The 27,757-nt window shown below is 42.5% G+C and overlaps 2 protein-coding genes across 3 annotated transcripts in view; one reads left to right on the forward strand and one right to left on the reverse strand.

The window, feature by feature from the left end:
* Lrrc17 (leucine rich repeat containing 17) overlaps positions 1–7,427 on the forward strand; it is a 32,618-nt gene extending 25,191 nt beyond the window's left edge. The window contains exons 3-4 of the mRNA XM_021163603.2: positions 1,248–1,403; positions 6,123–7,427. Of these exons, the coding sequence (XP_021019262.1) occupies positions 1,248–1,403; positions 6,123–6,520 (554 nt within the window). The 3' untranslated portion in view covers positions 6,521–7,427. The remainder of the gene's footprint in view (positions 1–1,247; positions 1,404–6,122) is intronic.
* Fbxl13 (F-box and leucine rich repeat protein 13) overlaps positions 1–27,757 on the reverse strand; it is a 159,318-nt gene that overhangs the window by 83,779 nt on the left and 47,782 nt on the right. For both annotated transcript variants that reach the window (XM_021163602.1, XM_021163601.1), the window contains exons 8-9: positions 15,833–15,928; positions 12,588–12,717 (exon numbers count right to left, since the gene is read on the reverse strand). In XM_021163602.1, coding sequence (XP_021019261.1) covers positions 12,588–12,717; positions 15,833–15,928 — 226 coding nt within the window. The remainder of the gene's footprint in view (positions 1–12,587; positions 12,718–15,832; positions 15,929–27,757) is intronic.

The following is a 27,757-nucleotide window of genomic DNA, read 5'->3' on the forward strand; positions in this document are numbered from 1 at the left end:
CCTGAGGATGAGGGGGCTGTTGCCGTGGCTTGGGAGGATGAGGGGGCTGTTGCTGTGGCTTGGGAGGATGAGGGGGCTGTTGCCATGGTCTCCTGAGGATGAGGGGGCTGTTGCCATGGTCTCCTGAGGATGAGGGGGCTGTTGCCGTGGCTTGGGAGGATGAGGGGGCTGTTGCCATGGTCTCCTGAGGATGAGGGGGCTGTTGCCATGGCTTGGGAGATCAGGAAAGTCAAGAATGTGGTGTTTGTTTATGGGAGCCGTGTGCCTGGGATCATTTGTTGGCAGAGGAAGCATAAAATGATGGATAACCTGACATCATAACAGAATGGCACCCTGACAGAGGGCAGCGGCAACTCCTCAGGAGATGAGGAACAAGAAAGAGGCAGCAGCTTTACTGGTAGTCACCGGTGCCCCACCCCTGACCAAGAGCAGGGAGAGAGTTAGCTTACACTTCCAGATGGCAGTCTCCACATTATCAAGGAAAGCCAGCCTACAGGTAGCAAGGGAAGCAGAGACCGGAGGAACGCTGCTCATTGGCCTGCTCTTCATGGCTTGCTTAGTTTGCTTTTTCAAGCAGCCACGAGCGCCTGGCCAGGAGTGGCACCACTCACAGTTTGTTGGACCCTTCCATTGTCAGTTATTAATCAAAAGGATGCACCACAGTCATAGGGAGTCATCTGATGGAAGAATTCCTCTTTTAAGGTCCCCTCTTCTCAGATAACTCTCGTTTACACAGTGGTGACAAAGACTTACCTGTACACTCTCTTTACCTATTCTGTAGCTTGTCTTATTCTGTAGGTCTTTGCTGGACTGAAGCTTCCTATGTCTTATGCAGGCCTCACGCCTGCAGCCACCTCCCTGCCCCTGTCCCTCACGTGCACTACTAGGCCCAGCCTTTCAAAGGTGGGCCTTTTGGGTCACCAAGATAGAGTCCCTGCTTCCCAAATGACTCTACAGCCTTGCAGAGTCTTCCTCTTCTTTAGCTCCTGCCTCTGCAGCTAAGGAGTGAGAGGCCCCTCCCTTGGACCCTCCTGCAAAGCACGGTGCATGCTAAGCATGGTACAGGCTAAGCATGGTGCATGCAATTTGAATCCAGCACCTGCCAAGGCTCATTCATGTTTTCTTTGGCTCCAGCTATCTATCTCCCCCCAGCCAGCCCCCCACGCTAAGCTGACCTGCAGCCCCTCAAGATTAATAGAAACTAGAAGCCAGAAAAAATGTAACCTAAACACTGTTCATTTTTCCAGAGTTGAAGAAAGTCCCAAGCAACATCCCTCCAGACATAGTGAAGCTTGACCTGTCATCCAACAAAATCAGACAGCTCCGACCCAAGGAGTTTGAAGATGTTCACGAACTAAAGAAGTTAAACCTAAGCAGCAATGGCATTGAGTTTATAGATCCTGGTAAGTCACGATGCATGCTCTAGATCCTGGTAAGTCACGATGAATGCTCTAGATCCTGGTAAGTAAGTCATGATGCATGCTCCTTCAGGTGGGGGGCAGCTGGGCTGTGGCTTTTCTTCTGTGGCAACACCTATAGTAAACTCCATTTAGGTACAAAAAGTAAGTTCAAAGAGTCTGAACTTTAATTAAGCATGATGCTTAAAATAGGGATTGTTAGACACTCAGATGTGTGTGCTAAAACATTGCTCTACAAAGGGTGTAGTACTGTCCAGTCATCCCTTGGGGTCCAGTGTCTTTGTTTCAGGAACTCTCTCAGACACCAAAATCCCTTTTGTAAAATGACATGTGTTTCCCCTTATACTTTAATTGCTCTTACTGATAACAATATCATGAAAATGCTATCAAAACTGTCACTATACTATATTGCATAAGAAACAATAACAAGAAGAAAAGTCTGGTGAATGCACTACAAATTCAGACTAGACGTCATGTTTTCCAGCTACTTCTAATCTGTTGATTGAATCTGCAAATACAGAATCCAACAGGTGCAGGACACGGACTACATGGTACTAAGCAATATTCACTCAGTCAGCCTAGCTAACAGAGGCATTTGTAAAGTAGTGAATGGTGGGAGTGGAGGGCCTCACACAGTGTACACCAGAGTGGTCCTGGGCTTCTCACTCTCCTGCCCTGGCTTCTCAAGTGCTCATATCACAGGGCCCACCATCACACCTGTATGGTGATGGCTCCTTTGGTAAAGTGGATGCCACAGAAGCACAAGTACCTAAGTTAGGATCCCCAGCACCTATATAAAATCTTGGTGCAAGGACACGCACGTATGGCCCCAGCACTGAGGACAGGAGGACAGAGCTCATTGGCCAACAACCCTAGCCAAATAAATACGTCTCAGGTTCAGAGAGAAATTCTCTTTCCAAAATGAAATAGAGAGCTGATGTTGGCCTTGACCTCCACACACACACACATGCACACACACACATGCATACACACACATGCACACACACACATGCACACACACACATGCACACACACACATGCACACACACACATGCACACACACATGCACACACATACATGCACACACACGCATGCACACACACATACACACACACATGCACACACAAGCATATGCACATAAACACGTGCATATGTCATACACACACAATATAATAATTCATAAATCAAACTAATGAAAATGTAGTAAAAGATAGGAATATGAACATATAATGCTTTTAAAATGGAAATTCAGATTTGACTTTTGAGGGGGTAGACATTAAGCCCCAACTTATTTACTATAAATTCAAAACTAACTGCTAAATACCAGGTTCATAGGTTCAGAGGAAGCATGCTCAAGTTGAGCTAAGATGTTAACCATGCTCCTACATCAAAATTGGTTCTCTCTTCTGCCCTTCTAGGCTCTCCACCGCTTGCTAAGCAAAGCCTCTGGTGGGAAACAAAATGAATGCCGTGAATAAAGCAAACACTAGCTCTGGAAGGAACTAGGCTAAACTGCCTAGTTTATCTATCACACATTTCCTTGCAGTGTGCTTGCAATCTAAAAGGCCCAGCTATAAAATGATCACTTATAAATATAATATTTATTATATTATAACGCAGCATAGAGCTAGAAATATTTTTGAATACAATCATATTTCCTATGTTAAAAGATTAGAGCAATTACTTTTGTGCCCCTGTGTACTTGTTAATATGTGGGTGTGCACGTGTATGGGCAGAGGTTGACAGTGTGTCTTTTGCACTCACTCTTCCCTTTATCCGTTGAGACAGAGCTTCTCACTGAATCTTGAGCTCACCAATTAGCTAACGTGGCTAGTCTGGAGCCCCTCCTGTCTCCCTCCACCTCCCCAGCAGGGGGGTTGTAGGCCCACATTACCCTGTCAGGCCTCTTACATGGGCTCTGGGGAGCAAACTCTGGTTCCTGTGAGTGTCCAGTGAGCACTGTAGCCTCTGCGCCTTCCTTTCAGCCTCTCTGCTTCTAGTAATAGTATCGCAAGCATCAGCAGAGCCTCACTATTCCAACACAACAGACACGAAAAGCAAAGATGAACACTCCGGTGCTACAAAGGCATGTTTTACAATTAAATATTATAAATATAGCATTTAAATATTATACAATTATAACAACATTTTAAAGGGACAGTTTGCTACGCTTATTACCTCAGCCTATATACATATTGCACTTTGACTGGCAAGATTAAAAGCAATTTTCTCCTCACAGTAAATACAAAGGCATTTCTTTCGTATAGTCATTATACTTACTAATGCTCATATCAGTCAATGGTGTGTAGACTCTACAAAGTCAGGCCACAGGTTGAAGAACCCAGACCTCGTGCCCCATGAACACCATAGATGCATGGAGTAAGTGTGGTGTGCCTGAGCAGGCACAACATGCATTTCTAATGCTCTCATCGAAGCTGCAGTTGATAACTGTCAGTAGCATGGATGCCTGGGCATTTGTGTAATAAATGCAAGTCCCAGGGTTTAATTCCCAGCAACACACACACACAATGAATGCAGATGACTTTTAGAGCTTTGGTTAAATAAACTAAAATGCCAATTATTATTAAACAGCCTCAACTAAATGTGTTACAGCAGTGAACAGCCATGCTATAACAATGACTCGCCACAACAGACTATGGAATATAAAAGCCACTCCCTCTCTCCCTCCCTTCCTCCCAACATCCCTTTGTTAAATTCAACACAAGGGAAGGATTTTCACTCACAAGTATGTGTTGAACCAAGCACCAAGTACTTTCTTTGGTAAGTCCTTTAGAAGAAAAGAAAATGGATCTTAGAGCTTAAATAAGACAAAATTAACTAAAACAGTTTGAAAGTAAAAGGCCTACTGTATTTCAGAATTTTAAAATGAAGCACTTCCCAGTGACTTCCTTGAGAATTTGGGCTGCCTTGTGAGCAAATGTGGGGCACCAGACGGTAGAAGACTTGGGTGACAGTCTGGTAAAATATAGGGCATCAGTGGAGAAGGGGGGAAAGCCACCCTACTAGGAGTTTTACTTCCTTCAAGGAATCAAGCTAGCTCTCCCAGGGGGCCTAGATACACCCACGTTAGTAACTGCAGTTCTTTTAAATGTAGGACTGTTTATTTACACACGCTTTCCATCTGGAGGGTTGTTTCAAGAAAAGTGATTTTGTGATGGCCTGCTTTTAGAATTTTAGCCCGAGCCACAAAATGCCAAAATTTCAAAACTATCATCACAAGGATTGATCATCTCTCATGCCCAACTCCTCAGCCTTCTCTCTGGCCCAAAATAGAAAGGAGTCTGTTTGGGGCTCCGTCAAGAAAAGACAATATGAAAATAGTGACTCGTATTGATGTCAAGCATATTTTCAGATTCAAAATAAGGATGCTGTGTTCTAGCAAGGGCATTCTGAAAGAGTAAGGTGAAAATGTTCAAAACAGAGACAAGACCTTTGAAGCTGGGAATGGCCTGTGAATTTTGGAATGTGTGGTGGACCTTTAAGTGTGCATCCTTTGTCCTTGACTTTATCTGTTAGGAGTTATTTTGTTCCAATTTCTCAGCATCCCGCTAAATCAAATGCATATGCCTGTAACACTGATAGACACCACCGCTTACCAAATTCAACCAGATGTTTCAAAAAACATGGGAAGAAATTATTTGGTTTGGAACTGTACAAAAATAGACTCTCACCAGCAGAGCCACTAAACTGGAAAAGGTTATATTTTTTTTAGGCATTTTTTAGAAATCACCAATAAAATAACCTAGGAAGCTGCCATGGGTTTTTATGTTTTCCTGTGCTCACGTCTTACAATTGACACACTTACCTTATTTGTGTGCCCCCTTTTTGCAACATCTTCCCAATTAAAGAAGAAATACACCAGAAAGATGTACTTTTCTGACACATTCAGAGTACTGGGCAGAGATTACAATGTGTCAACACCACACAGGCTTTCCCCATGTTCCAGAAAGGTGATTTTTAAAAACTTAGAACCAACTTTTTCAAATAAAACATGCTAGTCTGTCTGATCAAGGGAAAGCTTCGTTTGATAAAAATATATTTCTCATATTTTGTATTTCCTCAAATGTTCAGTAAGGAGGACACACTGAGACCCTGACCCAGAAATCCTCTCCACAGAGCTAGAGAGGAAGAAAGCGCTTTCCTCATTAAATAAACATTATACCAAAATACCGCCACAACTCAGGCAAACACTAACAGCTTGCAAAGTCAGAAAGCCATTTCTGTGACCCCTTTTAAGGACTCAGATAGATCCGACCTATCACGCACACATTTTCATGATAAAGCAACAGCTCGGCCTTAAGTAGCAGGACCTCGAAGTGAGTTTTTAATCACGTAATGCACCTGTTAATAGGACAACTGTCTGGTTTGGCTGGGAGTCTTTATGCAAACACTGCCACACTTCTTTCTTCACGACAGGAAGTAGTTTGCAACTAGAAGCAAGGCCTTAGTGAAGTTAGCTTCCTTTTCTCTCACCAGAACTGAAAAGCTGAGGGCCAGCAAGTCCCTTAATGGGCTCTGTCCAGTCTCAGAAAATACTGAGAGTCACATGTGTACTGAAGAGAATGTTGTGACGGAGAGAATGGGGTCTCTTATTGAAACCTGTGTTTGGCCGTGTGACAGACACATGGTGTGTGGCCGTACAGCTCCCCTACCCACTGATTAATAAGTGGTCTCTGTTTCTAGCTGCCTTTTTAGGGCTCATACACCTAGAAGAGCTCGACTTATCAAACAACAGCCTGCAGAACTTTGACTATGGAGTGCTAGAGGATTTGTACTTTCTGAAACTCCTGTGGCTCAGAGATAACCCTTGGAGGTGTGACTACAGCATCCACTACCTCTACTACTGGTTAAAGCACCACTACAACGTCCACTATAACGGTCTAGAATGCAAAACGCCGGAAGAATACAAAGGGTGGTCTGTGGGGAAATACGTACGGAGTTACTATGAAGAATGCCCCAAAGACAAGCTGCCAGCATACCCTGAGACTTTTGACCAGGACACAGAAGATGATGAATGGGAGAAAATACACAGAGATCACCCAGCAAAGAAGCACAGAGTGAGAATCACCATCGTGGGGTAGTTAACTACCGAACCGTCCCCGCTAGACCTGGCTGCACAGCGCTCTGTGGCCACGGGAAAACCGCATGTTTACATTTGGATGAATTGTGGGTTTGGGGATTTAGCTCAGTGGTAGAGCGCTTGCCTAGAAAGCACAAGGCCCTGGGTTCGGTCCTCAGCTCTGGAAAAAAACAAAACAAAACATTTGGATGAATTGTGATGCCTATTTATGCAGGGTAATCAAGCTATAAGGAGATTCCTCTGATTTGTTTGCAACTATTATTAGGCTGTGGCAAGTTTGATAATCTAGGGAAACCTGCCCGCCTGCAGATCAGACTCCCATGACAAGAGTACACAGTGGGCCAGAACTGCTGGTACATGTCCACAACCCCAACACTAAAGCTGAGGCAGGAGGACCATGATGCCAACCTGGGCTACAAAGCCAGAAACTGTCTCAAAAGAATCCAACTAGTCCACACTGGTGACTTGAGGGAGTTGGATATTAATGATGGCATTAGAATTTCATAGTGCATATGTTTTTAGTGGCTTTTTGAAATAAAACTTAAAAAACAAGGTTCATTTTTACATATAAGTCCTTGTATAGTCTTTCAAAAATGATAAAAATGAAAAGTTACAATGGATTGTCACCCCTTTCTCCTGTCAACCCTCGGCTATTATTAATTGTTTAACTCAATTTAAGCATTAAGTAGATTTGCAATTTTGGATTCAAGAGGAATCCAGAGGAATGTCCTGATAAGCCAAATTCTCCACTATTCCTCACGGTCAAACAACAACAAAAAAACACTGTCATAATAAGCAAATAGAGAATATGAGATGGTTATTATGAAAAGCCAGTCAGACAGCTCTGAGAGACAGACAGCTCTGAGAGGCTGACAGCTCTAACAGGCAGCTCTGACAGACAGGCAGCTCTGACAGACAGGCAGCTCTGACAGGCCTAGGTAGATGATCTGAATCATGAGCCCTGAAGACCTGAAACTGCCAATGAATATGGAAAAAACACTTCATTTCTTCCTGTCTGTGTCTAGAAGCCACTTGTCATGGTTAAGCAGGCCCAAGTACTTCCTCCAAAAGTAATAGAGCAAAGTTCAAAACAAGTCATAAAATTAGGACTCAGGGCCAGAATCTGGGGTGAAAAAAAAAAAAAAAAGAAAACAAAAAATAACATCAGAGAATATTTAAGGGAGGATGGCATTCAAGATGATTGCTGCTAACTGGTTTTATTTCAAATTATGCCACCTAGAAAATACAGAGCCAGCAAAAGAGGCTATGCATACAGAATATAAATCTGACTTCGTCACCTTACATACAGTAACCAGAGAGACTTCATGCACTGGGCAAACCACATGGAAAGAAAGGTTACTTCCCATGGTTTCCTCCCACACAAAACATATTGCCCTTTCTCTATCAAGACATTTGATACAAAGTTTAGCAACTGGTCTTCCTTAATTCTTGCAAAAAACAACCCAAGCTTGAAAAATGATATATGAGAAATAGTACTGAGTACTTTATTAAGTGTCTCTTGTTGTTGAACTCTGTGTTAAAAGTTTCCAGTGTTGTGCTTATAATTCACAAGGACCCTCTGAGGACCGTAATGCTATCTACCTTTCAAAGATGAGAAATCCACAGCTCAGGGATCAAGCAACTTGGACAAAGCCACATAGATGGCAACTATCAGAGCTAGAGTCCAGAGCCAGGTAAACAGCCAAGATCCAGTCATATAAATTCTTCTATTGTACACAAAAACACAGTCCTTGTACTTGGCTACCTAGACCAGAATTTCCAAAACTAGATCCCCCCCCCCAAAAAAAAAAAAAACTAGCAGATTTAAGAGACATTAAGCTTTGCCTCCAGGAACATCAACAAGAGTGGTTGGCAAGGGATACATCTGAATCTGCATTAATATCTATGGAAAACCAAGATAATGGAAGCCAGAGGAATTGCCAGCAATGTTGGTTTGGTTTAGGGCATCTGTGTGAACAGTGAGCATCTGAGCCCTCACGGAATTTACCAGTGGTTTGGGTATAGGAAATGCACATCTCAGTTTCCACACCAGCAGTCATCATAGACAGCTGTTAGATTTACAGTGTTGCTCAAGAGATATTATAGATTCATTTATCATTGCCCATGAGCCTCTCGGGTAGGTAGAGTAAGGGTGAAGACCCGAAGTGTCCCATGTTACCTAAATGTCAAGCAGGGGACTAGCCTAGCTGTGAAGAATTGAAAGGGGGTAAGCAGATTGAGTACGGTTCAGAGAAAAGGTTCAAAATTTTCCTGGTCAACTTTTTGGAGGCTAGTTTGGGAACTTAATTGGTTCTTTTATATCCATCATCATCCCCTGGGATGTATTTGGAAACAGGCTCTGAAACATATTATAATAGAAATTATTCTCAAGTATCCAAAAGCTACGTGAGCTGGAACACTGATCTTGTTCAGAAACATTCCTGAAGTCAGGCTATTAAAAGTCTGCTTATCTCCAAGTGAGAGGTGCACAAGGCCACACAGCCGATGCTTCTGCTACCAAGTTCTTACATAACAGCTACTTCATAGTTTGACTTTAGACATTCCTTCATGTTCAATGGGCAGTATGTATTCATGTTCAGTAGGCTGTTGGGGGCTGGTTCTAACTTTGATTTCATCAGGAATCTGTCTGTCCAAACACTGAAGGTCCTTGTCCCCAATTGGTTTTTGATCGATCAATAAAGATTCCTGTGGCCAATGGCTATATTTGTGAACATATCCAAAGGGATATGGGACAGGACCCTTAGATTTGTACAGGTTAGGATGTGGGAGAGAGGAACAAACAGAATCACCATGATGCGATGGGAGATAGATCAGTTGGCAGGAAAGAGAGACAATAAGCCATGTGAGAATTCAGGTGGGTGGCCACTGGCCACTTTCCCAATTGGGCCTGGGGTAGCAGGAGGAGGTTTAGTAGTGCCTAGCCTTTGAGATAGCCCAGGCATTTAAAGTGTGTGTGTGTGTGTGTGTGTGTATGTGTGTGTATGTGTATATGTGTGTGTGTGTTCCATTTGTGAATCCAGAAAGCTCCTTGATGAGTACATGTGTGTGATCGGGAGCCCAAACTCACAGCTACAGATAGTGCCTAGTGTGGGGGCAAGAACGCACTATTAAAATAATTTAGAGACTCCCAAATGAAAGAGATAATACACACATACAATGATATGATTTAGGAACGGGGAGAATGAGTTTCTCAGAGAGCAGGGTCACATGGTTCCTGTGCAAGCCATGAAACTAGACAAAGGAACACAGCTGCAGGCAGGGACTTACCCTGGGCTGCCTGCTAGGAGGGAAACAATGAGAAGCAGACAATAAAAGCTGCCTGCCTCCAGCCACCAGATAAATAAGGAATAGAGAGTTATAAATCTGATTTAATTGTTTTTAAGGATAGAAGGGAATATACAGATTTTTGCCTGAGCCACATGGGGATGTCTTCCACGGTTTGAAACTGATACAAAGAGCTTAAGCTGAGAAGCTGGGAGCCCTGCTATGCAAAGAGTCAGGCTGGCTGCTAGGAGGAAGACAATGAGAGGCAGAGAGGCAGATGGTAGATGCAACCTGCTTCCTACAAACATAATCAAAGGATAGGGACAAATAAATATGATTTAATTGTTTTTAAGGATAGAAATAAGATTGAATGAAAAATGCTTTAAAGAAATTTAAAAGTCTTGTCAAGGCAAATTCTTAAAAATCTTTGAACGTGTACCACATGGGATTTCTGGAATTGCCTTTGCCTGCTACAACATAAATAGAGCTCGTAAATTGGCTCATGCAGTAAGTAGACATAGATAATAAATATTGAGGCATTCAATCTGAAAAACTTAGGTTGAGAGCAGGTGGTAGGAAGCCTGACCTTTCTCAGACAGTAGAGACTTAGGCCTGGAGAACTACATAAAGAAAGGGACATGTGTCCCCACAGAGATATTACCCTCCATAGCCAGGAGGATTGAAGTACACAGAGATGTATAAAATACTGAGACTTTTGATCTTAAATTACAGGTCAAAAAGCAGGAGATGGTGAAGAAGCACTGTCTCAACAGTTAATATGTGTTTAGATTGCTTTAATTGCTTTGAATTGCTTTAATTATCACAATGTGTGTGGTTTTGAGTTTAGTGGTTATATTAAAATTCCTCTGGGAAAGAGGTCAAGCTATACCTTTAATGATTTCCAGTTACTGGACAAATGACATATTTTGGGGGAAGGACTCTGTATTTGTGTTGACAGGAAAGGAGAAAGGGCTTTGGACCCCCTTCCAGAGTGATGTGGATCAGATATGACAAAGGAAGATTCCCTGAAAATCTCGAAAAATTTGAGGAAATCATACAGGACAGGTAACTTGATCTGCCGATTCCTTGACATGAGAATAGTCCAGCAACCGGCTTAGACATAAAAATATCTCTAGCCAAAACTTTAGCTAAAATGAGACAATAAATCTTGTTCGTTATGGAATCCTTAAGATTCTTCATGCTCAAGCCGGGCGTGGTGGCACACGCCTTTGATCCCAGCACTCAGGAGGCAGAGGCAGGCAGATTTCTGAGTTCGAGGCCAGCCTGGTCTACAGAGTGAGTTCCAGGACAGCCAGGAATACACAGAGAAACCATGTGTTGGGAAAAAAAAATCTTCAGGGCTAACATTGAGGAGAAAACAGGGACCAGAAGAGCATAATGACATTAGTCAATGATATTCATCATGGTGTCAGTGATATTCACTTTATTTTTTTTTCAAAAAAATTTATTAGATATTTCCTTCATTTACATTTCAAATGCTATACCACAAAGTCCCCTATATCCTCCCCCCCCCCGCCCTGCTCCCAAACCCACCTGCTCCCACTTCCTGGCCCTGGCATTCCCCTGTACTGGGGCATATAATCTTGACAAGACCAAGGACCTCCCCTCCCACTGATGGCTGACTAGGCCATCCTCTGCTACATATGCAGCTAGAGACACTAGCTCTGGGGGTACTGGTTAGTTCATATTGTTGTTCCACCTATAGGGCTGCAGACCCCTTTAGCTCCTTGGGTACTTTCTCTAGCTCCTTCATTGGGGACCCTGTGTTCCATCTAATAGATGACTGTGAGCATCCACTTCTGTATTTGCCAGGCACTGGCATAGCCTCACAGGAGACAGTGATATTCACTTTAAACTCATATGTATGTCAATGTGATTTTAGAAAAGCTGATAGAGGCAGGAACCCTTCCTAAGTGGGTGGATGGTTTGAGGAGATGAAAAGAACTACCATTAGTGCCAACTGTCAGATTTTGTTAAAATGAGAAGATATTCTTATATCTTTAACAGATAAATTGATTATATATACATGAATTCTAGACAAAAGGGAAAAATTGATCAAGAAGAATGCACAAAGGACCAATTCCTGAAGCACACAATGTGGCAATGCTGGTGTTTCCCTGCGGATTGCGGTCAATACACAGGTGAGGTCAGGTGAAATATAAGAGTAGAGTTTGTGATTGGACAATGAAAAAGGAAGACAGGGCTGAGAGTTTCAGAGAGAGGGGACAGAGGACAGACAGAGAGAGGGAGACAGAGAAGATGGAGGAAGAAGACAAATCAGATCCAAGTGGCTTGAAATAGCCACGGGTAGTTATGAATATCATAGAAGAATAATAGAATATTGTAGAGCAATTTGTCCAATCTAGGTGAGCAGCTTGTATCAATATCAATTGGCTCTATGTTCATTGTGTGGGCATTCTGTGGGTTGAAAATCCACTGTTATAAATCTGACTGATAATTTACAAGCCTCTAGAGTTTTGATTTTACTGTGTTACAGGGATTTGTGACCGCTAGCCACAGGGGGCACGGGTGATGGGTGGGAAGATATGAGCAGTTCAGATGGAGGCAGGGAAACCACGTGGAAACAGGGAAGACTGCAGCTTGAAGCTCCCAATGGGGGAGAGGAAACTGGGCTACTAGAGCATAACCAGCAATAGCGTGGATTGATTTTTTTTAATTATCATACACAATATTTCCCCTTAACACTTTTCTCACTTTGGATACAAGAGAACAAGGCAGGCCCCCGGGACAAGCATACTTACTGACAGCTTTCAAGGTTTTTGTTCGGAAGTCGCAGCCTCGGAAGTTTAAACGCAGCACGTTTAGACGCCACTTTTGTAAAGTGGTCACCACACATTTATCTGCAATGTTCTTAACTGTGGAAAAATCAATCTAAGGGGGATAAATAAAAAGCATTAAGAAATAAGGAAGAGCTATTTTGTATAAAAATTTTAAACATTTTCACGCATCAAATACTAGAATCTCTTCTTAGATTCATCATTTCCAAACGAGAAAAGAAGCTAATAATGGCAGAGTGCACTGATGTGCAAATCCCACAAGATAAGGACTATACGTGCAAACACACTTCCAGAACTATTAGATTAGGCCAGTACACTAGGGTAAAAACTTTAAACGCTTTTTTCTAGTTAGGGATCAAACACCCCATGCATGCCAGACAAGCACTCCATCACTGAACTCCATACTCGGTGTGCACACGGCTCCTAGGCCTTGGTGAGCTAAGACATACAGAGCAGAAAAACAATGAAATCTCACGTATCAGAAACCTGGGAGCGCTCACAAAGTTTCTAAAAGCAAGTACTCTTTAATCTCATGTATTTTTTGTGGTTCTCAGGCAAGAATTTACAGTCATGGGCATGTATCAAAAACAAGGAGCAGGATTTTAGCAGCAAGAGGAGACACCCTAACGTCTTCCAATAAGACTGATGAAATAAATGGAGACACACACACACCATAACACTGAGCAGGAGCTGACCTCAGGCAAAAGAACACAATACACCAGAGGACACCCAAACCAACATCCCCCAGCTACACCATGCTCTCGCTCAGTCCAGAGACAACATCCCTTATCTAGGAATTTCATGACAAACTGACTTGCTGACATCACCTGATGCCATTCTTTTGATGAGAATGGCTTTTCAGAACTCAAGATTCCATTCTCAGAGAGCCTGGCAAGCAGAGGACCTGCACCATTGGTTAGAAGGAGGGCAAGCGGCAGGTGATGGATCTCCTTATAAACGGCTAGTAATTAAGAGCACACACCGTGGATGGGCAGATTACAGCTCGAATTCTAATCCGGGCTCTTACTAATGTGGGCTATTTCTTAGCTAATTTGTTTTTCTCACTTGTCAATGGGAAAACCAGCAATGTCTATCTAGGAAGGAAAAGCCTGGGACAGCACAGGATTGCAGGCTGAGCTTAAATCCAGCTGTTTGTTCCTAATTCAGAAACCGTGACTAGACCTCACAAGATGTAAAATTAAAACAACAACAACAACAAACCTTTTCAAGCTGTGTAAGGTATATAAATAAGCTTGCTTGAATCTGAATCTGTCAGGACACCGGCATGCACACAAGACACAAGACACGTACACACAGCCTGGTATTATCTGACATGAGCTTCTAGGCTGATATTTTTATACTATTCTTTTCCTAAGACTATTTCTATATTCTTTTTATAAGATGGAAACAATTGTACTTCTCATTCCAAAGAGACTGAGAAGTCTTATGGCCAACAGTAAAAATGAAGCCTACATTGTCCCTCGGAGACTTCTTATGTCTTTTGTCTGTGAATGATGCTGTAATCTCAACAACTGTCAGCCAAGGTTCAGGAACTGTTATTAGTATTATTTTCCCTGTTTTCTAAAGTTAGTTCATAGCTGACTTCATCACTTTCCCTCAGTGATAATGACTAGAAGACTGATGATACCACGGACTGGAACTGACCTGTGGCCAGGTGGTCAGGCACTAGGTACGAAATCTGTTATGCTTTTTCATAGAAACTAAGAGGAGAGGACAAGGTGCCAGCAATTCCAAATGAAAGTCAGCTCCGTGCACATCCATCCATCCCGTCAGGACACCATCCACTCCTGACTGTCATGGTGTACTGTTCTCGTGACTGTCAAGCCATACTGCTGAGGTGCTCACAAACTAGACACACCTGTCTTGGCTTTGAGTTTAAGAAAGAGATTCTAAAACCTGTGAAGACAGACTGTTGATCACTACTCCTGAGTTCAGTAAACAGAGCATGTGCAGGGAGGAGAGGTGGAGGGCAGCCTACAAGTTTGTATCTCCCACAGGCTCTCAGGTGATGCTGATGCTATTGATCTCAGGACCACATTCAGCGAATAAGATGGTTTAAAGTAACAAGTCTCTTAATTTCCCTGTGAGTTTTCTAGTGTGGCACAATTATAAGGAGGCAGTGAGAAAGTAAAATAAGAAATCAAGCATTCAAACCTTGGGTGTTTCAAACAAAAGCTTAAACTTACAGCTAAAAATATTGTCAGTATCTGTTTGTTAGTTTTCCTGTTTATCTATCAGCCCTGACTACTCAAAATACATATAAACACCCTCTCTCATGGGTTCTATATGCCACCAGTCATGTTCAGTAAGGAAACGCCTTCTCTGTTTTAGAACCAACCTTACTGTTATGAGCTATGAGATGGTAATTACAAATCATACGCTCTAACTGTTCCCCCTGCCCCCGGGGCTAGAGAGATTGCTCAGTGGTAAGAGCACTGGCTGCTCTTCTAGAGGAGCCAGGTTCAGTTCCTAGCAGTCATGAGATGGCTTACAGTCTTCTGAAACTCCCTTCCCGAAGAATATAATGCCTCTTCAGCATGGCAGGTACCAGGCGTGCAGGTGGCACACAGATGGAGGTAAAATCCCCATACACATAAAATAATTATAAAAAACTAATAATAAAGAATGTTTTCTTTTTCTTTTTGAGGAGTAGGAAGGGTTAAGGCAGTGTCTCACTATATAGCCCTGGCTGTCCTAAAACTCACTAAGTAGACCAGGTTGACCTTGAACTCAGAGCTTTGCCTGCCTCACTCTTGAGTGCTGGGATTATTGCTCAAATGCTTCCTTTTTAAAAGTTTTCTTTCTCATAGTAAGAGCTCAGCGTAGAACCTGCCTTCATCAGCAGGAAGAAGTTGACAAATAATGAGGCAAGGGTAAGGAAGGTGTAGCTTACCCAGCAAAATGAGTCTTTGCTTCAGTCTAAAAAGAATATCCAACTCACATATTCCACCATTTAAAAATTTAAATTCAGATATATCTCTTAAGATACTGTTACTCTAAATTTCCACCTCTTCCTCCAGCAAAACCAAACAGCCAACAAACCAAAAACACAAACAAAAAGCCCTTTCTGCTGATGGCCACAGAGAAGGGTGGGGGAGCAGGAAGGAGGCCCCCTTACTACAGGGCCTTCCGGAAGACAATTCCCATGTGCCCGTGAGAAGACCACAGTGCCCTGCACGGCTACTCACAGAGTTCCACAAGGAGCCTCTCTGAATCATCGCCATCCAGGAGCGGTTGACTCGACTGCACGCCATCATGTCTTTAAAGGTGAGGTACAAGAAAATCTAAACACAGAAAGAAAAATCATTTTGACTGATACCTGAATTTTGGTGTAGTTCTTCCATTATGTGTGTGTGTGTGTTAATAACAGCAATATCTTCTGTATATTAGATAAGGCTAGAGTTGCATTTCAAGGGAGGAATGTTTTCTTTGTTTTGGTTTGGTTTGTTTGTTTTTGTTTTTCGAGACAGGGTTTCTCTGTATAGCCCTGGCTGTCCTGGAACTCACTCTGTAGACCAGGCTGGCCTCGAACTCAGAAATCTGCCTGCCTCTGCTTCCCAAGTGCTGGGATTAAAGGCGTGCACCACCACTGCCTGGCTTCCTCAGACTCTTATCAACATAAATCTTGGAATTGTTTTAAAGCTGCATCATAAACTATATTCTTACAGTGAATTAAACAACGTACTAGGTGGAACTCTACAATGTAGTCTCTGTTCATAGTTCTTTACAATATTTTATTACTACTGAGCTGCAAGCTCTGTATAGAGTTTTATATAAACCTCTTGAAAATATGATCATGTGATAGTTCAAACTGATAGCTACAGAAAGATAGCAAAAAGATGAGCATACTTGTTTTCTGCATGAAGGAAGTATTCTGGAAGATAGCTAGTGATATTTCTCTAAATAGTAGCTAAAACACAGAACTCATTTAATAATTGCTAAGATGAACTGCATTTTCCTAAAGTTATGATATTCTTAGGAAAACTCAATAAACCCATCTGGTTTCCATCTCTGGATAAGTAGCAGATTGGGAAAAAATATTCTTGATACAAAACATCAATAAATACTAAAACAAATTTTAAACATAACTTAATTTTTTTTTAAGTAAAGGAAGTTTATAAATCCAGGCTGACAAGCACTCCTGGTACAAGTGTCTGGAAGGCAATAGGGATGGTTTCATGACAAATGAGCTCTGTAAGCCTATGCAGACACAGGAGAGAGTCACCATGCTTATCCAACAGAGGCACACACTACACGTTATAATGCCATTGGAATAAAAATAGAATTAAACCCTGCCCCAAAGAACTGGTAAGGAAAGAGCAGCTGCCGTGCCTGCTTTAACTGTTTATGGAATCCACCTGAAATCTATGATCTTTGCAGCTGGATTTGCTATATTAGGATGAAGCATGGTTCCAAACTGAAAATAACCCTGGGACATTGGTCAGAAATAAATCATTTTCTCTAAAGAGACACAAACTGGAGCCAAGCATTACAGAACTGCCACAGATTAAGCCCAAATAAAACTAAAGGCTAACCAACACGAGGAGAAAATCCAGTAAGCGTTAAACAGAAATGAAAACATCACTGGTCAGACTGTGATCATAAAACTTCTAAGTTTTAAGTTTAAGGTAATCAATACAAGGAAGACAGCATTCTTGAGAAAGATATTGTCAAAAAAGACTAAAATATCTGTCTAAAATTAAATAGGAGCAAGAGAGAGAGCGCTCTTTGGCTAAGAACCCTTGTTGCTCTTCCGGAAGACCTCTCAGCACCCGCGTCAGGCAGCTCACAATCTTAACTCATGCTCATGGAGAACTCCCATACCCTCTATAAGCACGCGCGCGCACGCGCGCACACGCACGCGCACACACACACACACACACAGACACACACACACCCCTAATTAACATAAGCCCTCACAGATACGTCAGCAGCTAAATAATCCCTTACTGGTGTGCCTTGAGGTGAGCCCAGATCTGACAATTAACACCAATCATTACAGAATGCAACAAAAAGGGTAAGCATCAGTCTCAGGTGCTACGCAGCACAACTGTGAATTACAACCCAAGAAAGGCCATTAAGTACACAATCTAAAACAAAGTTTCAGTTTGCCCCCACTTAGAACCTCCACAAAGAAAAATTTCCGAAGAATATTGAAATCCCCAAAGGGCTGGAGGATACAAATAGTTCATGATGAGCAAAGAATCTAACCAGTACATAGCTACCCACGCTAACCTTGTAAAACAGTAGTGTGACTAAAGCATTAGTGGAGACTGCTCAGCAGTTAAGAATGCTTTGCTGAGCTTGAGGGCCCAATTTGGGTGGCTTACAACTGCGGGTAACATCCACTCCAGGGGATCCACTGCCCTCTGCTGGCCTCTTCAGCACCTGCACTCTCTCTCAAATTTTAAAGAGACTAAACACGAGATGATAATATCCTAAGAATGGAGAGAGCAATCACGACTAAAGTATTCTAAATTCAGTTTTCGCTCAGGAAGAAACCTATACCTATTCATTCACATTGGTATTCCCTAAAAAGTGTGCATGTTGTGCTGGCTTCGGGTTAAACAATACAAAGAAGTATAGTTCTTGACTGAGGAGGATATAAAAACTCAGGAAGCACTCCACACTTCTCACACTGCCTTCTGAATATTTATATTTACACTCATAGACAAATGCTACTTGCAGGGGGTGTTTTTGTGCACTGTGTATTCAAATGCTAATTTCTGCACCCAGAGACCTGGATGCAGCCAGGACTTGCTATAATATATATATATATATATATATATATATATATATATATATATAATATCTAATTATGCATATATAATAATATATGCATATACAATTAGATATTATACACATATATATTTCTTTATTTACATTTCAAATGTTATCCCCCTTCCTAGTTTCCCCTCCGAAAACCCCCTCCCCCTCCCCCTCCCCCCTCCCCGTGCTCCCCAACCCACCCACTCCCATTCCTGGCCCTGGCCTTCCCCTACACTGAGGCATAGAACCTTTTCAGGACTTGTCCTCCCACTGATGGCCAACTAGGCCATCCTCTACTACAGAGCCACAAGTTCCACCATGTGTTTTCTTTGATTGGTGCTTTAGTTCCAAGGAGCTCTGGGGGTACTGGTTAGTTCATATTGTTGTTCCTCCTATGGGGCTGCAAACCCCTTCAGCTCCTTGGCTACTTTCTCTAGCTCCTTCATTGGCTATTGTCCTTATTAAGAAGCACTTCCTGACTCGGTTTTTGTTTTGTTTTGTTTTGTTGTAAAACATTGTTCTTCATCGTCTTCTGATTGGTCAATAAAGAGCTGATCAGCCTATAGCTGACAGGAGAGAAGGCGGGACTTCCGTGCCTTGAGACAAGCTGAGGTTCTTGGAGACCAGGGAGTCTACCAGAAGAAGCCAGAGTGAGACTGCACGTAACCCCTCGTGGCTCAGGAAGTAGGCCTGGGCAGGGTTAGAATAGCTCAGAATCTGCCCAGCTGTAGTGCTTGAAGCCTTTAATAAATATCAAGGTGTCCATGTCATTATTCAGGAACAAGGGCAGGTATAGAAAAGCCGGAACTTTTACAGCTACTCTTGGCCTTAATGAGAGAATACTCTTTCTAGTGGACACTGGTGAGCACAGAGATTTCAGAATGATGAGAATATGTGATGGCCGAGGGCCTATCCCTAATCAGTGTATTTATACCATGCTCTCAGAGGATGCAGCAGAAGAGAGGCAGGAAGAATGCAAGAGCTGCAAGATACAGAAGGGCGATGGATAACTAACTCCATCTGGGCAGGACACGGACTCTCAGCAGCTGCAGATGTCTGTGCGGGGTCTGCACAAAAACACGGGCCTGTCAACACCTAGGCATGGGCGGAACAGCTCAGGCGCCTCCAGTCACTACTGATGTATTTGCTACTGATACACTCAGGGAGAGGGACAGCCATGGTCTTCAGTTGTATGTCCACTAGTGGCCTCACCTGTGGATGGTTCCAACCTAGTGCTCACACTGATGTCTCTGGGTACACTGAGCGGGTCACAAAACAAAGGCAAAAGTCATGAATCTGGGGAAAGCATGTGGTAGAGATTTCAAGGGCAGGGTTACTAGGGACGGGAGACAGGAGAATGTGAAAGAGAGAGTACTAGAACACATTACATATATGTAAGAAATTTCAAAGAACACAATTATTATTTTAAAGAAGCACATATTTTAAAAAACGAATAATCATTGAAAAAAACGGCAGGAAAATATTGTATATTTTCTAAACATGAACGTAGGGAAAGTGTTAAAACTCACTTTTTTAAAAGGCAGGAAGAAAAAAGTCTATAAAATATAATATTTTATGACTACCTATAAAATTAAATAAGAACCCAAGTATATCAATAGTCACATGTGGTTTTTTTCTTTTTTCTAAACAGAGTCTTATGTAGCCTAGGCTAGCCATTCCTGATCTTCCTATCTCAGTCTCTCCAAGGCAGGGATTATAGGCATGCTGATATCACTACACTCAGGAAAAGTCACAATCAGTTATTGAAAATTCACCAGTTAGAAGAGAAAAACCACAGCTTAATAATGCTTTTTGCTCTGATATTTTCCTTGAGTATTAACATCTCATTTTTATTCATTTGACTTACTATTATAATTTAGGTAAATTTTAAAATCTTATAAAAAGACATACTTTAACTAATAAAAGCAATTATCCAGACACTTCACTAGAGATGTCCAACAGTGCATGAGTCCCCACAACATGGCTGTAGAGCCACCAGGAGAGCCTGACTGACCCATAGTGATGACACTCGGTATCTGGTAGATGGGGGTGGGGAAATCAACCTCTCCACATCGCTTAGCTCTTCTGGAAAAGGCCCTGGCTGGCATGATATGGGAAGCTCATGGTAAGAGGTGAGACAGGGGCTGGAGAGATGGCTCAATGGTTAAGAGCATGGGCTGCTCTTCCAGAAGTCCTGAGTTCAATTCCCATCACCCACATGATAGCTCACAACCATCAGTAATAGGATCTGATGCCCTCTTCTGGTGTATCTGAGGACAGCTACAGTGTACTCATGTATATTAAATAAATAATTCTTTTTTAAAAGATTTATTTATTATATATAAGTTTCTGAACAGCAGTGGTTAAGATGCTCTTAACCACTGAGCCATCTCTCCAGCCCCAAATAAATAATTCTAAAAAAAAAAAAGAGGTGAGACAATTCACCCTTGAAGAGTATTTTACTGTCGACAAACCCCAGGATCAGATCTGTACCTGGGTAACTGATCCTGGGTAACTGTACCTGGGTAACTGATCTGGTCCAAAAGGACAACAAACTGGATTAGCTTGTACATTATCTGCCATCATATCACTTGAAGAGGCAGGGAGATTGTGAGTTTCAGGACCTCTAGTGTTTATTGAGACTTTCTCTCAATAATAAGTGGATAAATAAATAAACAAACAAGCAAACCTCTTTTCTTCCACAAAATTCACATAGCTACCCTGTAGGAAGATCCTGGGTAACTTATATCTCTGGGTCATGAAAGTTAGAGTCCCTAGAGCTCACCCAGCCCTTGGAAAGGAATATTGCAAGAAGCCCTGATTCTCTCTTTTCTTTTCAGGGATCCTGACATTTCAGGAGAGATGTCCTGATAATCCAGGCTAACTGTCCCATCTCAAGACCCTTAATCACATCTGAAAAAAAAAAAGGATTGTGCCATGTAAGGTGGCACATTCAAAGGTTCTCAAGATTAGGACGGAGACACACTTGGGAGGTTCTGTATTGTCCTGTGGAATAGCAAACACTATTCAAGAAAGAAGGGAAGAAAAGGCCATCAGGAGACTTTAATTCCACGTGCTTGCTGGACTATGCCAGGGGTGAGCACACTGCTGTTCATTAGATTTCCTTGCATGTCTGAAGGAGCTTACAGTCTCACTTTTGAATAAAATTCGTAGGAATACTTTCAACTAAGGAGGTGAAAGGTTAGTCCTCAGACCCCATTTGAGGAAACACCTTGACAGGAACTGGAGGTGATTGAAGAATCAGAACAACAGTCCGTGTCTGTGAATTGGAAGGCGCAGTAACAGTAAGAGGAACTAAACCAGGTTTTTACAACTGCTGGTGATGTAAACACTAAATGCACACAATTGAGACCTTAGAAGACAATCCTACCAAAGACACTATGAACAGTAAAAACGCCAAGGTGTCAACTCTATCTAAAGTCTACAGACTCAACTGAATCTGTCAAATTTCCAAAGGCTTCTTGTGTAAAAATGGAAGCCAGTCTTCAAGTTCACATGTAATTGCAAGAAATCTCAAAACAACTTTTAAAAACAGCAGCTGGAGAGGTCACATTTCCTGACTTCATACTTAACTACAAAGCTGCAAAAATCAAAACACTAAGTCCCAGAACAGGCATACAGCACAAGGGATGGAGCATCCAGAAACAGACACATCCTTCTATGGCTAGACCAAACCATCCTACTGAGGAAAAACAGTTTCTCACTATGCTGGACACTGAAATAGAAAAAATGGATATGGGACACTCTTCTATACCTACTTCCATAAAAAATAAAATAAAATAAAAATAAAAATAAAAACCTACCCCAAATGGATCAAAGATCTAAACAGAAGAACTAAAGCTATAAAATTCTTAGGAGAAAACATAAAGTAAGTCCTATGAGATCCAAAGCAAAAGCAACACAGGAAAAGATAAATCAGATTTCATCAAAATGTAAAACTTTCATACATCTAAATATGAAAATAAAGGTAAAACCTTCACATTTTCCTTATGTATTGCCGTTGTGTCGTTGGGAAGGCCGTGTATACGTGTGTGTGTGTGTGTGTGTGTGTGTGTGTGTGTGTGTGTGGTTGTGTGTGTGGTTGTGCCCAGGTAGGCACATTTAGAGGCAATAGATTGATATTAGGATGTCTTCCTCGACTGCTTCCCCACATTTATTTACTTGTTTGCTTGCTTACTTAGTTACTTACTTGCTTGCTTGCTTATGACAGAGTCAATCCTTTTTGTCTAGACTGCCCAGCCAACTTGTCCCCAGGGTCTGCCCATCTTTGCCCCCAGCACTGGGGTTACAAATGCACACTACACACTTAGCTTGCTAGGTTGGTGCTGAGGATCTAAATTCCAGTCTTCACACATGCACACCAAGCTCTTTACCCACTGGGATTCCTCTCAACTCTCATTACTATCTGATTTTTACTAGCAAACTTGAAAAGTTTATTTTACCCACATCTTAGGATTAAATCATTCTCAACTATAAGTTCTAATAGGATATTAATTATAGCAACAATAACAGCAAAACACAAATCTAACTGGATCCTATGCATCATTTAGATGTGAAATTCTTGCATGAATGGGTTTGGATTTTCACATAACTGCTATGCTTTGCATGGTTTCTTACCTAGTAAAGAAAACTGTATAACACCTTTCCCAGTGTGTGTGCATTGACACTTGTCCCAGTGTCCAGTGCATTACTCACTCATTAGCTCATGTAACATTTACCTCTTAGGTGACTATTTTACAATGTCACACCTCATGAATTCCATGCAGAGTTGCCCAGAGATACCTGAAAAGAAGTGGAGGAGGGTCCACATTGGAATATGGAATGAGCTATTTCCGACTTTACTACTCATTACCACAACCTCTACTTTTTCCTAAGGAAAGGGGCCATCATTACATAATGTATAAAGAATTTTCAAACGTTCCTATGCAATAACCCCTGGAAATACTAGAAATTAATTCCACATGCAACCCTGGCTGCTGCCAATATAGCTCCTGGGAAGAATGTCAGGGTGAAGAACTAGACTTTCCAACTTAGTTCCATGGATAATCAGCAGTTGGATTATTTCATGTAAGCCAGAAAAGTGACAAGATGTGGCACAGAGCAAAAGAGGGGTTTTAAGAAAACTGTACACCACTTAAAGTCTATGAGATAGGAGGCTATCAATTCTGTTAACGACTCAGCGCCTGCTCTTTGCCTGGGGACTGTGGGTCTCAGACCACAGTAGAGCTTCTAGACATCCATTAAGAATGGAGTAAGAAAGGGCACAGAAGGGCACATCTCAGGAGAAATGGTGGGAAGTATAGAGAAAACAGAAGATGAGAGGGGAAACTCCAGAATAAGAGAAGAACCACAGCAAAAAAAGAGTCTATAGGTACAAGGATGCCAGCACCCAGAAACTGAGGGGATCCGGGTGCCATTGATCCAAGTTAAGGTTACAGAAGCAGCTATAAGAGTCAACCAAGAGCCTCAGCCTCTTCAAACCTGCAGCCCTCTCCTGCCTCCTGACTTGTGTAGTGAGAGTGAGCTCCCAGAAGATAAGGAGGATGCTCTCCTCATGGGCAGTTTGTAGAATGTTGGCAGTACACGGAAGCCCCAGAAGCACACCAGACATTTGACCTTAAATAACAAAAGCAGAGTCCTTGGACTTTGACTCTCTGTAAAGAAAGACCTGGTGCCTTCTAGAGCAGAAGCTCCAAGGTTAAGATTCTATGATACTCTACAAAAGATGACGTACTTTCCATGTGCAGTGTTCAAAGAGCGAACTCTCTTCTCTTAGTCTGGAATCAGTTTGGCATCAGAGCATCAGCACTTGTGTTCCACATGAGAACAGCAAGAACTGGGAGACGCTGAGCAGAGAGAGTTCCCATACACTGACATTGGAGAAGCCGGTTCACAAGAGGACTTCATGACAGATCCGCTCTCTGGCAGTACCAGACACCGCCCCCACCCCGCCCCACCCCCACCACCCCTACCACCCCGTCTGTTACTCTGCCTAGTTACTAATGTGTAGCATGTGAGAAATCCCTGCTTGTGAAACCAAGCCAGATGCAACTGGCACTGAAGATGAGGGAAAGGTACAGTACAAATCTTCAAAATTAGGCATAATTTATGTGTCTCAGAATCATGGGACTGTGAGCATCAACAGAGAACCACGGCTGCCTCAGCAAGTAGATAGTGATGAGTATTTACCACAGCTTGCTTTCCACTGCTGTCATACACTGGCCAAAGAAGAGAGCCTGTAGCGGGACTTTGACTTCCACGTCCCATCGCAGAACATCACTAAGGGAAGCCAAGACAGGAACTGAAGCAGAGACCATGAAGGAACACTGTGCCCTCCATAAAGATTCCTTCATCCCAGATGAATGTAGCTTGTGCCAAGATGACAGTCTAACCAGCAAAGTACACAAATGTGCACCAGCCAAGTCCTTCTGCAAGAACCAGCCACTCAGTAAAACTGATGAATGGGGTCCCATCAAGTTCTTAAAATATGAAGAGGAAGAGATGAAATGCAGGGGTGTGGGGTGGGGGTGGGGAGGCAGATCCCGTGGGTGGATGGCATATTCTCCTTTATCCAAGCAGAAGTTCGCTCTGACAGTTGGATCTAGTAGGTAGGTCTGAGTGACTTCTGCCACCAAGACACTCAAGAGTGAAGACATGGGAAGGCCTCTTTATATTGATGGATAGAAAGCAAGATGTAACAAAAGGTTAAAATGTCAGTTCGAGCCCACAGCATGTCAGGTGACACAGCCTGAAGCACAATCTCTGGATATTCTAGGATGAGGGCAACAATGGTAGGAAGACCTGTGTCCCTGACCCTGGCAATGGGTGTGTGTGATGGACCAAGCAAAGCAAGGAGATGTGATCATCCTGTGGAGACTAAAGGGTTAATGTCTGCATCCAGGTGAAGGAGATGATAAGGGCACAGTGTGGGAGTGAGCTGAAGTGGGGGGAGGAGATGTGGGGGCTGGGTAAGGTTAGAGATTAAATAAACAGAAAAGTGGTCAAGGAGAAGAGAACCCAGGAACCCCAGAAAGGTTGAAAGGGTGAAGGATGAAATTCCTTGTATAAAAGGGACTGGCTGGCTTATGCCAGAAAGAGATCATGATAAGGGCAACGTATGCCTAGCAAATGTAGCCAGGAATCGGATGGTTGCTATCTCTGAAGGATAGATCACCTAAGTAAAAGCATTGGGAAATTGGGAGCAGATTTCTCTCCCTGGGAAGCATTGAAACTATGAAAAAGAACACTGGAAAGGCCTTGATGTATTATACTGGAGTTGGGTATTCCTAGAACTTCAGTATATACAGTAGCCTTCTGGTCAAGGAATTTACTTCACAGTAAAAAGAAATGCTTCAGTGGTCCCCTGTTCACAAAGTCATGGTATTTCCATATTCTCCACCCCCTGAAGCAGCTAGTTTGATGCAATGGGAGTGGAGACTGGGTGTCACTGTGAAGACAGGTGGCAATACTTAGGTTCTCTAAAAGGCCGCACATGGTGTGGGTCAGTGCATAGACTGTGTATGATATGTTTCTGCCACAGCCAGGATTCACTGGCGCAGCAGTCAGGAGTAGAAATGTTTGCGACACACTCACTACTTCCCCACTGTAAAAAACTACCAAGTATTTTCCTGTTCTTGTGATCTGATGCCGTGGACTTACTGCCTCTGGATCTCCATCCCAAAGCAAGGAATGTTCCCATGCAGAGACGACACTGACTACTACCCCGCTGCATCTCTGCATCCACACGCAAGGAGCGGGTTACTGTGCTGCGGTGGCTATCAAGGAGAAAGTAATCTGAGATTCCATGATGAATGCACAGAGGAGTGTATCAGGAATACAAGACACCCTGTGACCATCTCCAGCATTATCATGCCCTGCAACCACAAAGACCCAATCTAAGAAGAACTCCAGATGACCCAGGCCCTTCAGGAATGACAAAGGTTAAGGCACCAGGGTAGGAACCAAAACCACCCAAGATTCTCATTGAAGACAAAGTGAACACAGACTACTAAAGGTATTGCTTTCTTATAGAACCTAGGACCACCAACCCAGGGATGGCCCCACCCACTATGGGCTGGGCCCTTCCACATTGATCACTAATGAAGAAAATGCCTTACAGTTGGATCTCATAGAGACATTTCCTCAACTGAAATTCCCTCCTTTCCAGCGACTCTAGCTTGTGACAAGTTGCTAGCCTTCACAGTTACTTTTATTTTATTTTATTTTATTTTATTTCTGAAACAGGGTCTCACCATGTAGCCCTAACTGGCATGGAAAGTTACTTACATTCTTAGAATATTATTCAGCAGCAGAAATGGCATTAAAAAAATAACCTCTATAGAATACCCTAGTTTGGGCACACAGAACAAGAGAATGACTAAGAATAGGGTAGCTGCTATAACAATATTCAACACCTCAAAAGATTAAGTTTAAATAGAAGGCACAATTAATCCATGGGACAGATTGTTTAACTGTTAAGCATTTTATTCTTAGAAGTTTTATTTCTTTGTTAAATCCCCTTCTTAAGTGTCTAGAAGTCAAGGTGTTACTTTATTTTTGGCATTAGATATTGTATAAGAAGAAATTGTTAGTTTAAACATCAAACAAAAACTTTGACCTCCTATTGCTCAATCTAATTTTGAATAAAATGAAGTGTTTCATTAACACCAAGGGTTACTTTTTTGAGGAAAATTGTATTTCAAATAAATGACTGTTCTAGTCCATCCTGGATTACACCTCTAGGGCCAGTGAGATGTCTCAGAGGTAACGGCTCCTGCTGCCAAGCCCGACCACGTGAGTTCCATCTCGGGACCCAAATAGGAGAAGAGAACCAACTCCTACAAGTTGTCCTTCAGCCTCCACACACTACGTACGGCACACGCGCCTCTCCACCACACGAAATACATGGAATTAAATTGTTAAGGAAAAAAAGGGGGGGGGAACCACCCAAGCTTCCCCTATCCCTATGAGGGTTCTGGATACCACCCCAGCCAGGGAACAGCTCCCTGATCTGGACTTCCTAGTGTCCAGTGCCATGGGTGAGATCCATGTTAGTTGTCTGGGCCTGGGAGGTTAGTCTGGGCCACAGTGTTTGTTAGAGCTGCCCGTGGTGGCTATGGTACTGTCTGATCAGCAGTGTGTACTTTCATCTCTCTGCTATCCAGTTTTCTGATCTTAAAATGTTGATAAAGTTGATGTCAATGATACTGTTTTCAAATAACCTAGCAGACAAAGTTCGTAGCTGTGATGAAAGGATGGACCATTTAGAGACTGCTGTATCCAGGGATCCGTCCCATAATCAGCTTCTAAACGCTGACACCATT

Source organism: Mus caroli, chromosome 5 (assembly GCF_900094665.2).
Source record: "Mus caroli chromosome 5, CAROLI_EIJ_v1.1, whole genome shotgun sequence".
Lineage (NCBI taxonomy): Eukaryota > Metazoa > Chordata > Mammalia > Rodentia > Muridae > Mus > Mus caroli.